The sequence below is a fragment of the Rhea pennata genome, chromosome 3, assembly GCF_028389875.1.
Source record: "Rhea pennata isolate bPtePen1 chromosome 3, bPtePen1.pri, whole genome shotgun sequence".
Classification (NCBI taxonomy): domain Eukaryota; kingdom Metazoa; phylum Chordata; class Aves; order Rheiformes; family Rheidae; genus Rhea; species Rhea pennata.
In genome coordinates this window covers 18,202,128-18,214,632 of record NC_084665.1, presented here as the reverse complement: position 1 = coordinate 18,214,632, position 12,505 = coordinate 18,202,128, and the positions used below count along the sequence as shown (strand labels likewise).

At 44.0% G+C, this 12,505-nt stretch overlaps 1 protein-coding gene across 2 annotated transcripts in view; it reads right to left on the bottom strand.

The window, feature by feature from the left end:
- The window catches only part of PSEN2 (presenilin 2), a 20,399-nt gene extending 7,894 nt beyond the window's left edge, over nucleotides 1-12,505 (bottom strand). The window contains exons 1-8 of one of the 2 annotated variants that reach the window (XM_062571723.1): nucleotides 12,428-12,505; nucleotides 11,738-11,819; nucleotides 6,326-6,522; nucleotides 5,366-5,595; nucleotides 4,256-4,397; nucleotides 3,283-3,350; nucleotides 2,068-2,288; nucleotides 1,110-1,208 (exon numbers count right to left, since the gene is read on the bottom strand). In XM_062571723.1, coding sequence (XP_062427707.1) covers nucleotides 1,110-1,208; nucleotides 2,068-2,288; nucleotides 3,283-3,350; nucleotides 4,256-4,397; nucleotides 5,366-5,595; nucleotides 6,326-6,472 — 907 coding nt within the window. In that variant the 5' untranslated portion in view covers nucleotides 6,473-6,522; nucleotides 11,738-11,819; nucleotides 12,428-12,505. Of the gene's footprint in view, nucleotides 1-1,109; nucleotides 1,209-2,067; nucleotides 2,289-3,282; nucleotides 3,351-4,255; nucleotides 4,398-5,365; nucleotides 5,596-6,325; nucleotides 6,523-11,737; nucleotides 11,820-12,164; nucleotides 12,187-12,427 lie in introns of those variants that run through there. The other variant, XM_062571725.1, reaches the window with a different exon arrangement.

Sequence of the window (12,505 nt, the reverse complement as noted above, 5' to 3'; positions counted from 1 at the left end):
TCATTAAAAAAAAAAAAAACTAAACAAGAAAGCCAAGACAAACAAAGTACCTGCTATTCCATTACCTGCCCAGCCACAGCAATGTTTTTGGATCTAGAGGTAGCCACAGAACGTGGTCTTGCAATGGAGACACTGGCATTCTGCACAAAAACTTCCTGTTCAGTATTATTTTCTCATTTTTTTCTTCTTCAGAGAAACACTAGTTTATTAACTAAATCATGTAAGATACTTCATCTAGATTGCCTACTGCCTGGCCTAACAGAATTCCCAGTAAAAGGGAAGGCAGCTGAAGCCATTGGGAGCTCTATTTGGAACATGTAAGAGCATTTATACATCATTAAATACTTAAATTATGTTTTAGGCAACTTTGACTGAGCATCCAAGATTTGGTAATACCCATTCATCTTACAATCAATGTAATGAAAAAGTCACTGATGTCCATGCAAAACTTGCACCTAGATATACATAAGCATTAAGTTAAGTCACCTGTCTTCCAACTATCTTAAATATATGACTGGAACATACAACAACACTGTCACAGTGAACAGCATAGAGAAGAAAGAAGAAAGCTAGAAAAGAGATGACCTCCTTTGTTTGCAGAGGGGTGCTTGAATAGAGCCCCTTTATAAAGCCAGCAGCCACAACAAAGCAAATATTTTCTGAATAGCACCATCCATACAGTGCACAGAGAAAGAGCGTTGCAGGAAGAATGGAGTCTTATCACACACTTAAAAGTGTGTCTATAAAATGTACGCACAAGAGAAATGTATATTGGGGTGCATCCTATAACTCTGCAAACCCTACTGTCCATCTCACATAGGTTTTTATATGCAGAACAGAACAAATAAGCATGTTCTGCACTGCCATCACAAAACAATAAACCTCCTTTTGAGCATTTCATCTTTACTAGTCAAGTCTGGAAAGTGGTTCAGCTAATTAGAGTTAACAAAATTCTAAGTGAAAACCAAGGCATACAAATTTTCTGTAGCAGGACATAAAACATTCATCAGTTTGAGAGCAAGTAAATAAAATAGTGTTCCTTGCTGTGACACAGAAACAGGTTGCAAGTTTAATCTGGTTTAAAACATTAAGCTTCTAATTTTACTCACAAGAATATATCAGTGCAGGAAAAATGGGTTCATTTCTCTCCTGTGCAGTTTCTACCAGCATTCTTAGTGGCCCCTTGGGACAGAGAACAGCCATCAGATCTGCAAAGAAGAAAGGGCCTGGCAATCTTATCTCGAACTACTATTCATATTTATTCTCCATCTTTAAAAAACTACTCCCCCCTTAAAATGACATCTATCAATATCAACTGGATGATTTCCCAAATGACAGGTTTAACCACTTTGTATAACTGGTTGTTAGTCTCTGAGGATGTTTTTCACTTAAATGTCATCTCTAAGGCTTAATGTGATACCAAGAATTTTCATTGGGTTAATCCTATAAAAAGCCCCTTGAGAACACCACATGATTTCTTTGAAAGTAGGTGGCAGCATTACAGAGAAGTATACAATTGAATTAGAAGAGGACTGGAGGTACTTTGTTCATGTTCCACAAACTGTTGCTACATACACTGACTCTATTTTCCACACAGACCAAGTCTTTGGTACAGCTCCACTCTGCCTGCCCTCTCTCTCTGACAGAGCTCCTCACCAATCTGAAACGTTACCTCTCAGCCACCTCTTGTTCTGCAGGTTCTCTTGAAACTTTTAACTCAGACCTAAATCCACAATCTCCTGATAACCAGTAACTGAATCCTGCAGGACTACCAAGTTACTACTGCTCATATCTAACTACCCCTACCATGCAGTTAGATTCCCTGACTCAGTGTTCCACTTTGAGGAAGAAAAGACATGGTATGAGGAAGAAAAAATCTGGCACAAGTACAATCGTTACATGAACAAGTTACCAAAAGACAAGCCAGCAAGTCAACTTATATGCCATCTGCCCTCTTTCCAAAGTTGTTAGCCCCATGAAGGCATTTGAATGACGTACATAACCACGAGCTTGCCTCAGAGTAACCTGCTCATAAGCCATACCCTGAGCGTCACAACCCAGACTTACCATAGATAGAGATGGCACCTAGAATGACCCATGCTGACCACTCAGGTAGATATTTAATGAAAACCAGTGCCATTAGGGCACTGATCATAATGAGATATGCTTGCTGGAGCTGCAAGGGACCTTTCCAGTGGATGCAAATCATTCCAACAGCCCCAAAATTCCAGATGACTAAAATCAGAGTTGGGTAATCCATGGCCACGTTATAAGTCTTCAGCACCTCCCTGGAATACAACAGGGAAATTCAACTGAGCAATAAAAGCAACAGACAAGCAAAACATCTTACTAGCTCTCCTTAAACAGACAAGACTCCTACAACACCAGGAGGATGCAGGACAGAAGTGACTCTTATGAGCAAAAAGCACCTTCATTACATCCAATCTGTACCATCATTAACTGCTCACCTCCCTTGCAGCTAATTGCTGCTCTTAGCACTCTGTTCCCCTCTGCAGGGGATATATGTACTATGTGCATAGACAACGACCACACTGCCTTTTGATTCCAACTGATTCCAAGGGTTCAAGTGGGCTGGATTTCAACATTTAGCTGAATATAGGACTATGGCTACAAGATAGTCTTTAGTAAAGAAGTTTTATAAGAGTCATCACACCAGAATCATGATGGTCAATATTAAACGCAAAGAGAACAATTATAACAAGTATCACCAAGTTAAAGGCTTGGTTTCATTTGAGTTTATTGTTAGGGGAATGAGCTTGAAGAGATGCAGTCTGAGGGTAAGGCAGAACAAATAAGAGAACCAGCTCCACACAAAGTTCCCTTGCACCTGGTTCTCAGAGCCTGGAGACACATGAACAGCATGTTTTGGGAACCTCCATCTAGTCCAGCAGTTTCAGCAGTTTCACACGTCACCCTTTTTGGAGACCACTGAGGACGTATCTCAGGAGGCAGGCAGTTTATACTAACAACTCCAGAGACTCATTGTCAGTGACTTGAGGCCTCTGTATCACAAGGCTCAGGTAGTTCACTTAATGCTCAAAGTATCATCTCCCAGTGATTTTTGCAGGCACTATAAAAATCAGGGATTAACTGTTAATGATCTCATATTCTATATAAATAAGCTATCTCATTCTAACAAATTTTAAACCTCTGGAGAAGGGGAGTGACATTCTGTTCTTTGTTTAAATTGGAGATTTTTTTAAAAAATAAAGAAGCGAGGAAGTTCTGAACTGCCATGATACCTGCAACATTTTCACTTACCCAAGATATATGTAGGTGAAAAGGAAGAGCAGCATCAAAGAGGACAGGATCAGCCAGCCATGAATGAACTATCAAGGGCAAGAAGAGACAGTGATCAAAGGGGCTGCCTGTTCTCTCCCTTCTCCCCCCATCATGTTGCAGTACTGCATACACTATGAAAGCGTTCACTATTGTCTTTCCCTCTTCACTTCTCCAGTTTCCAAATACCCTGCTTTCCTCACTGCAGGAAAGCGGTGGGGGGGGGGGGGGGGGGCAGATAGCCAGTTGCTCACAGTTCCCATCATGCTATTTTATAGTCTAGCTGTTGGTAGGCGCTTTTTTTTTTTTTGGGGGGGGGGGGAATCTCTTCCCTACCCGCTTCCATGGGTATCTATACTGCCTCCCACTTCTGACAGGTAAGCATATCCTTTCTGCTTGGCAGGGAAGCGAAGAGGTTTGCCCAAGGCAGCTCAGAAAATCCATCTCAGGGTCAAGTTTAGAAGTCAGCAATGCCTGGCACTCAAACACCTCACATAACTTCCTGGGCAGCCTGCCACAGGGCTGAATGTGTTTCTTCCTCCAAGCCTTCTTCCATTCCACCAGAGCCTCCTCAGGCAGCAATAATACCGGCTCCCACAAAACCTATCCGAAATTTAAGAGAAGGTTTTTGCACTGATAGTGCAAATCAGTCCTTAAATACAAACCCCAAAACTCTTTGGTCAGATGGAGAAGATTCATATCTGACTAACACAAAGTAACAGGCCTAGTTTTTAAGAGCCTACCCTTAGTTACAACACAATAGCAAAGCACATCCTGGAGCATAGCTCTACCACTGCTGGCAAAGACTTCTGCACAATGAGATTCTTGCTATGACTAAAACATGGACTAGCCAATGCAGTGCCTGTACCTCTCACTGATGCACAAGCGCCACTTGAAGGTTAACAACACAGCACGTGGAAAAGGCCATGTGCTGGCTTTGGCATGAACACTTTACCTTGTAGCAGCGGTATTTATAGAGCAGAACTAGGAACACGGTCATTACGACAATGACACTGATCATTATGATGGTATTCAACACTGAGTTCAAGAGACGCTGGCCCACAGATGGGGTATCCTCACTGAAAGGTGTGTAGATCCTGTAGTATAAAGTAAAATCCAGGTAAAGTACACATCTATCCTCTTATAACAGATCACCCCAAGATAAAATGGATCTCTGTATGTAGAAAAGAAAGGGAAGTGTAACTGAACAGTCACATGACAGCAAGCATGATATATAGCCTTCGAAGGGGTCTGGCTCCAGTTAATTATCAACTAACAATTAGTGGTCTTTAACCACAGCACATTACTACAGAGCAGCTGTGGCTTGCCAAGCTTTAAACAAAACAAACAAACAGACTCCCAACTGTAAATGACTAAGTCTTGTAACTGTTATTGCACATTTCTGGACCCTCTTCACAATAATGCCAAGGGTACATCACAGGTGCTGTCCTCCCTTTCCCTGCGTGGTAAGAGTCCTTTTTTTATCTCTTCTCACTCATGCCACAAATTTTATTTACTTTGGTTCAGTCCACGGGACCACAATCCTTGTTTCTCCACCTTCACTGTGAAGTGCCCCTCTTACAGCCCCAAGAATGTTTTCAGGCATGGTCAGCAAGAGCCAGATGGAATTATGTATCCACACCATGAGTGTTTAGGAAACAGAAATGTCATCAGGAAATGACAGTTTTCTCACTCATCCAAATGAGCATGCTGTTCCCTGATTGCTGCAGCTAGCAGGTGAACAGACTGGGAACTCAGCCTGGGCCTTTTACGCTGCAATATGGAGCAACTTCATTATAACTCTACTCACGGGCTTTGCTTAAGGTGCCTAAATGACAGTGCTAATGAATAAGTATAACACAGGTACGGAAAAACTCACACAGATGAACTTAGGGTATGTACTTTGGCAAGATCTTTTGTGTGTTTGCACAGATAACTTTAGTTGTATAAAGATTCTCCTGACCTGTCAAGGAAGCCCTCTGTGTACATAGCACACGTGCTTGCAATGTATGTGTAACGCTAGGGATCCCGCGTACTCAGAGGCTGTTTTGAAGACCCCACTTACAGCTGCCCGTTTTTCTCCGTATAGAAGCGCACTGACTTTATGGTGGCGACGACAACAATCATACAAAGGGTGACAGGCACAAAGAGCATGATTACATGCTTTGCTCCATATTTCAGAGTCAGTTCCTCCTCTTCATTTTCCAAGGCGCTCTCTCTCACTGGAACACTCGAGCCAGGCATATTCCCATCAGCAGCATTGCTAGGGCTATGGCTGCTACCTGTTCGCCTTTTCTGAAAAGAAAAGTTTGCAAAGATGTAAGATGATCCTCTTTTCTTTCTGTTCAGAGCTCCATTCAGTCATATTTCAAGGGGCTGCCGCGGGCTGCTGCAGCATTCCAACTTCTTCCTATAGGAAGGTATCAAACTGAACAATACAATTACATTGTAATTGTATTACAAACAGGCTGCAATAGAGTTTTTAAATCAAAAGCATGAGTATCTGAGGGTCTATCCAGTGCATACATACAGATGGATTCACGCCCATAAAGGGTGAGGTGAGCAGAAATAGGACAGAATAAATCTGAAGTGGCATAAGAGTGACCAGTTCAGTAAGGCAAGCACACCATGGTTGCGGCAGCAGATCCAAGCTGCTTCACTGGAAGTAGGACAAGATTCTGTCTAAGGTTTGTTGCATTTGATCAGAGTAGACAAAGGGTTTATGGCAAAACAAGAAGACTGAAAAGATATCCTGAAAGAGTCATATGTGCATTGGGTTTTAGTTAAAAGCCTGCATCTTCACCAAAAAAGGGGGAAAGTGGAGGAGCATATATAGACATAAGAAGGGGAAAAAATCACAGTGGAGCATAAAGGAACAGGCAATACTGCTGCTGGCTGAGACAGTAACACTACAGGAACAACACTAGTCAAAGCCAGTCCTAGGAGCCAGTCTGCTGGGAGGGATTCAGGGGTGACAGCATCTATCATCGTATTTCTTCAGGCCCTGAAAAGGATGCAGACCTACCCTATGTGTCTGTGCTTCCCCTGCTTCTGAGGCTTGCAGGCCCTCCTGGTAGGAGGGTACTGCAGGGCTCTCTGCAGACATCAGAGATGTTCTCTCATTGCAGGGCTCCTCCTCGCTGTCAGAGTTGTTCATGAATGCGATCATCATTGCTTTTCCAAGGAGCACTCAGGAGGTGCACAGCCAAGCACTGCTCAAGCCTGAGGAGACAAGTAGAAGGAAAGGAAACAGTGAACACTGCAGCACAAACATAACTGGAAGTCTGAAGAGGAGGTGCAACTTGAGCTGGAATCCTATAGCAGGCTGCATAACTGCATCTCTTCAACAGGTTTAGCCTGCTGTCACTCCAGGCATGACAACCCATTCAATTAAAGTCACTGTTGTCTTTGCAGTCTGGGAGAACAGCAGAATGCAGTGCTGAACCAATTGGACCTGATCAATCTAACAGTTTTTCTTTGTCACAGCTTCCACAATTGCTGCCTCTGGGCTTTTCCTCCCACATTAGCACACCTTGACTTTCACACAGGAGGCTTCTCAGAGCTTAGAGAGCATTTGATTTGCATGGGCCAAACAATGCTTCACCTCAAATGCTAGCTGTTGGCTAGACAGCAGACAGAGCTCGGCTCTTACACAGCACAGCAGAAAGCATCAGCAGGCAGCAGCAGTTTATTGCTAACCTGAAGCTTCAGCTTTGCACAAGTTAATAGGCAGGAGTTACACGTTGCCTTTCTCTGACTGCTTATGAACCAGATGAATTTCATAAGCAGTTCCTCTCTTTACCCACAGTGCACAGCAAGAGATTTGTGTACAAACGGGAAGACCTATCCCCTTAGATTAACCATCTCCTCCCCCCTCCCTTTTTTTAAATCTCCCTGTGTTGCCTTGTGAGGAAGAACAAAACAATTTGGACTTTAATAGCAGGGGCTAGAATTTTTTGGCCTCTTTGCACATCCTGCTGCATCTGAAAGCAAACAAAGCAGGGGCACAGTGGAGAAGAGAGGAACAGCTTTTCTTTTTAGTCACTGGAGACAGGAGGTACACTGTCTTGGCTAATTCAAAATAACCTTAAAGCCAGGATTACAAGAAACTGTGAAGATAGGTAATATTTGAATTCATGTTAGCATTTATTAATTCCACTAAACAAAACAGTTGAGTTATTAAAGACAATTCAGGCACCTTCTGATTCTCAGCCACCTACCCATAAGCAAAAGCAGACCTTTAAGGCATGGAAAAGCTGTAATATCTACATCATCTCCTACTCTCTGCAGTATTTTACACAATTTTTCTTTTCCTCTCAGGATCTTTGAGTATCTCAGGAAACACGTCTGACTCAGAAAAGGAAGCTGAAGAAGCCATGTGACTTGGACATAGTCACTTAAACCCAAATTCTGTGTTCATGGTCCAACTCGTAATCTATGCTGTCTGCCAGCCAACTTGAGTGTTCAGAGTGGATACTTCAAAGATCTGCAGGAGATTCCTACTTTTCACTGATAAAACTGAAATTCACTTCAGTTTCAGAACAAGTAAGAGGGAATGGGAGATTTCCCTTTCTTCCACAACCTTCTGAACACATTTGGCACCTTCAAAAAAATTCAGAAGGTAAACTCAACCTGTGCAAACGAGACATTTTTCAGACATCTGCTCCTCTCTTGCCTTCTCTTCAAGCCTTTTCTTACCATTATGTTCCTCTTTCTATGATTAAAAACAATACAGTTACGGGGGACAGGGCCAATTCTCAAGCGAGGGCTACTGTATTCTCAGTGAGTGAGCCTCCTGACACCTGCATTTTTGTGCTTACTTCCTAGAGAGCCAGAAATTTCCATACTCTGGATGCTTAACATTCTTCTGACTGAGCATGTAGGGATTCATAAATCACAGTTGAAAGCCTAGATTCTGTTTCAATTATAGGATTTAGTCCTTCTTTAAAGAAGTGGGTACATATTTAATGTAAAGTAATTCAAGCATGACATACTGCTGGATCAGTGGAGTATGAACAGGTTAAGTTATGCATGCCATTGGATTGTAAGTACCTAGATCGTGACCCATGGAATTTAAATAACTCAAAACCTTCTGCACATGCTGGAGCCCAGACAAGACAAAGATTTATTCTCTGATAAGTCTGAGACTAAAATTTAGGTTTTAACAACTTAACCAAAGTATTAAAGAACTTTTGCTCCCAAAATGAGAGAAACTGCCAGACAATTTCAGTGGTCCTCTATGCGAAACAGCAATACTGCAGAGGACCTCAGAAGGGACCAATTAGCCTACTTTTAACACCCTAGTTGTGCCCACTGGAGGAGCTGAACTGACAGCAAGAACAAATTACTCATTACTGACCCCTACAATTACATGGAAAGAAATCTTACATTGTAAAACAGCTGTTTTTAAGCTGGACATTTTCTGTTATTCTCCCTCAAAAAGACTATGAACAAAGGCAGAGATGCAAAAATACTTCTGAGCAAAAGGCAGACCTGAGCACGGCTTTACCAGTCTTTCCATCCCTTTATAAAGCTTTGGGTTCAGTGAGTATTGACACAGGCAGTCTCCAGCACAGCAGGGATTTTACAGGAGTTCCTGTGGCAACCACCCCTCAGCAAATTCATCAGGGGTTGTATTCACAACTGCCTTAAATTCATCTGAACATGCACTCCTGTCAAAGATGCAGTCCCACCACCCTTTCCTCCAGGCTCTCTTATACCCACCCCAGGTACTCATCAGCAACGTAGTTCTTCTGAAAAGACAGCAGAGACTTCTTTTCCTTTGTTTCCACAGAGGCAGGTTCCAGCACAACTGGCTCCCAGACTGGCTACTGGACCAGCCACAGTGCCAGTGCCACATGAGGAAAGGGAGGACTAGGCCTTCCCAATTCAATAGAGTCAAAGCCTTACAGTGGTATGAAGCATTCATGAAATCACTCACTTGGGTGAGATGCTTTAGCCCTCCTAGGTGTCTATCCTGCTTATAATCTTTATTATGTGAAGTGAGCTTTTAATTTGGTGAAGGGAGAAAGGTGGATTAACAACCTCCTAATACAGATAAATAAGGATATCTGTTCCCCACTCCACAGATGAGTGTAACTGAGAATGGCACAATTCATGGCATGGATGCTGTCACACCAAGAGCAAAGCTGCACTGATGCAGAGACTGCCAGGCAACCACAGCCCAAGTGCAGAGGAAGCAAGTCAGTAGAGGCTGCTGAGGCCAGCGGGACCCACCACTCTGAGACAGTCAGCCCATTCTTACCTGAGGTTGCAGCATCTATGGCAGCGCTGCCCTTATCAAAGTGGGAGTCAAAGTGGCTTGTGGAGGAAAACTGACCCTCCCCTCTGGCACACCACAGGCTCCAGCAGAGAGATTTTCCAATGCCACTATTTAGTCATCAGAGTTGCCCTTTGAACCAACACTGCTCTGTTTTGGATGCTGGAGACAGCAATCTCTCCTTCAGGAGAGGAAAGGCCCAGCCCAATCACTGTCACAGCTACTCAGCCAGCACTTACAGCACCTCTCAGGCTGAGCAAAGCAAAGAGAGAAAGTCTGCTGTGAGGGCCAAGGGCCAAACAGGAATAAAACAGCAGATCCACGAAGCACCATGCAACTGAGAAAGAGGTGTTCTAAGTCTGCACTGTTTTTTGTTATTGCTTTGCTAGTTAAACTATGGTAAGGGATCTTGTGGAGAAGATTTCTGCCTTCCAAGGAGCCTGTGTACCCCGCAACAGAAAGCAAAGGAATCTTTCCTAGATTCAATTACTTTTGTGCTTGACACCAGATATGTCAATGCACATAAACAATGCGTTTTTCTAGGTTGATTGGAAAGAGGCAAGACATTTCAGGAAAGGCAGGAAGGGCTGGGACAAAAACAATTCCTTTACAACTCTAGTGATAGGAGGAGCTTGTGGGGGCAGGGGGAATTCATGCTGTACCTGTATTCACAGATGATTACAGAACATGGTCTACTGAATACAGTAAACAAAAAAAACAAACAACACATGCTACACAGTCTTCAAACTGGTCACAGTAAGTCATAGGAGATCAGGCACAATTTTCCTCTTTTCCTCTGTGGATGGATTCAAGCTGTTAGGACTCATTCAAAATTGTAAAATTTTCAAGTGCCAAGAGATTAAACTCAAAACCATATGGCAAAAATGAAAGAGCCCAAAAGCCAGAACAGTATGAACCATTTCTTGTAACTGAACAGTAGAGGTGGGAATACAACAACTCCCACTTTCCAGCAGTTCTGTGAAGCCTGTAAGAAAGCAGGAAGTATCAATTTCTCTCTTCCCAGATGTCTTTCATGTAAAGGATCTCCTTCTTCAGTGGGGTAAATCAGCTTCATGGATTTCAATGACGCTAGGACAATTCACCTAACATTAGGTTCTAGCCTTGGTTTGCCTTTTAATATCAGGCTACAACATCCTCATGCTGCAAACAGATCCAAATCCCTTGCTTTGTACTCAATCCATAATAAATAATACCAAATGTATAATGTACAGTGCTGAACAGCTGCTATAGGTTAGCAGAATATTTAATAACACATTTAAGAGTTTAAACTCCTGCTTATACATATTGTTCTCTTTCATGGCAGTTAGATGAAGAAAATCTGTTTTCATTTGCTATATTTAGATGAAGAGAGCTAGACATTGACAGTCTAATGTTTTCTGTGCCGCTGTTAGTAAATAAAAAAGAGAAAGAAAAAAAAGTTTCAGAAGTTCCAAGTAGTAGGGGCAAAATTAGAAGGAAAATAAAAGGCAATTTAGCCTTTCAGATTCTTCACAGTAGGTAAGGCCAAAAAGTGCATGCTGGTAAAATGACAAGCTACTCAGAACGCACCTTCAAAACAGTGGAAAGAAGACTTGCAAATGCCATTCAGTTGCAGCTCAAGAGTGCCAAAATAACAAAACATGAGATGCTAAAGGAAGTTGTCAAGATTTGGAGGCCTCTTTCTTCTTTTTAGGAAGTATCAGCATAGTTATACTAACATTACTTTCTTTTGTCCCATAAGAAAGGCACAGCAAATAGCCACAGAAGTGTCATTTTGCTGGTAGAGCTTAAATTAGACCCTCCCAAAGAACGTCAAACCACGCTAGCAGAAAGATTATTTGCCAAGCTTGACTGCCGCCAGCAGTCAGCTTCTAGCTGAAGCATAAAACCACCACATCCCAGCTGACGTACTCAGGCCAGGCAGACTTTGAAGTCTGGCTCAAGCCTCATGCGCAGAAATAGCTAATAGCTTCTAACACTGCCCTGGGGCACCTGAGCCAGCAAACCCCGAAGATGACAGGGCAGCTTGCGTCGTGGATGCCCAGAGACACCTGTATTTAGGTTGCACCCTGTCCCCTCCCGGGACGTGGGGGCCACCAGCTGAGGGGGACGCGCCGCTCCCCGGTTCAGGGGGGCCGGGCGCACGCGCATACGCACCGGAGCCTCGCTCGCCTCCAAAAGCGGGTCAGCTTCCTCCTCTGTCCGCACGCATGACCGGCCCCACGCGTGCACCTTGCAGCTGGCAAAGGGGGGCAGGCAGGGAGAAAAGAGACGCTTTAGAAAAAAAGATATATATATACATATATATACACACATCTATACACACTCCAGTCTGTGATTTCACAAGACAGCACTGGAAAAAAGCCTTGTGCCAGTGCACACATTTTTCCATAATTGAAAAGGTTGTTTTGAACGCTTATAAAATTCTGTTTGCCGTTTAGGATTTGCTAGCAATGGTTACAAACGAAATACCGTCCTGCAGCCTGAGGCAGAAATGCAGCCCTACCCCTCCCCGGGGAAAAAAAATATGCGTATGCATATATATGTATATAATACACATACATACACGTATATACACACATACACATAAATATAGCGCATATGTTTGCTGCCTCCAGAAGCAGCCAGCAAGGCTCACGTTCCCCAGCTCAGCCCCGAGAGCGAGTTTGCCCCGTGTTCCCGTGCCGGGCCGAGTTCCGAGGGCAGGTGGCGGCGGGGCCACGCACGGCTCCAGCGGCGCGGCGTCCCCGCGCAAACGTCCGGCCCGGCCCGGCCCGGCCCGGCCCGGCCGGGGCGCGGCGCGGCCCCTGCGCGCCCCCCCCCGAACCGGCCCCGCCGCCGCCTCACCTGGCCCCGGTGCGGCGCGGCGCGGCCCGGCCTGGCGCGGCGCGGCGCGGCACAGACCCAACGACGCTCCCATTGGCT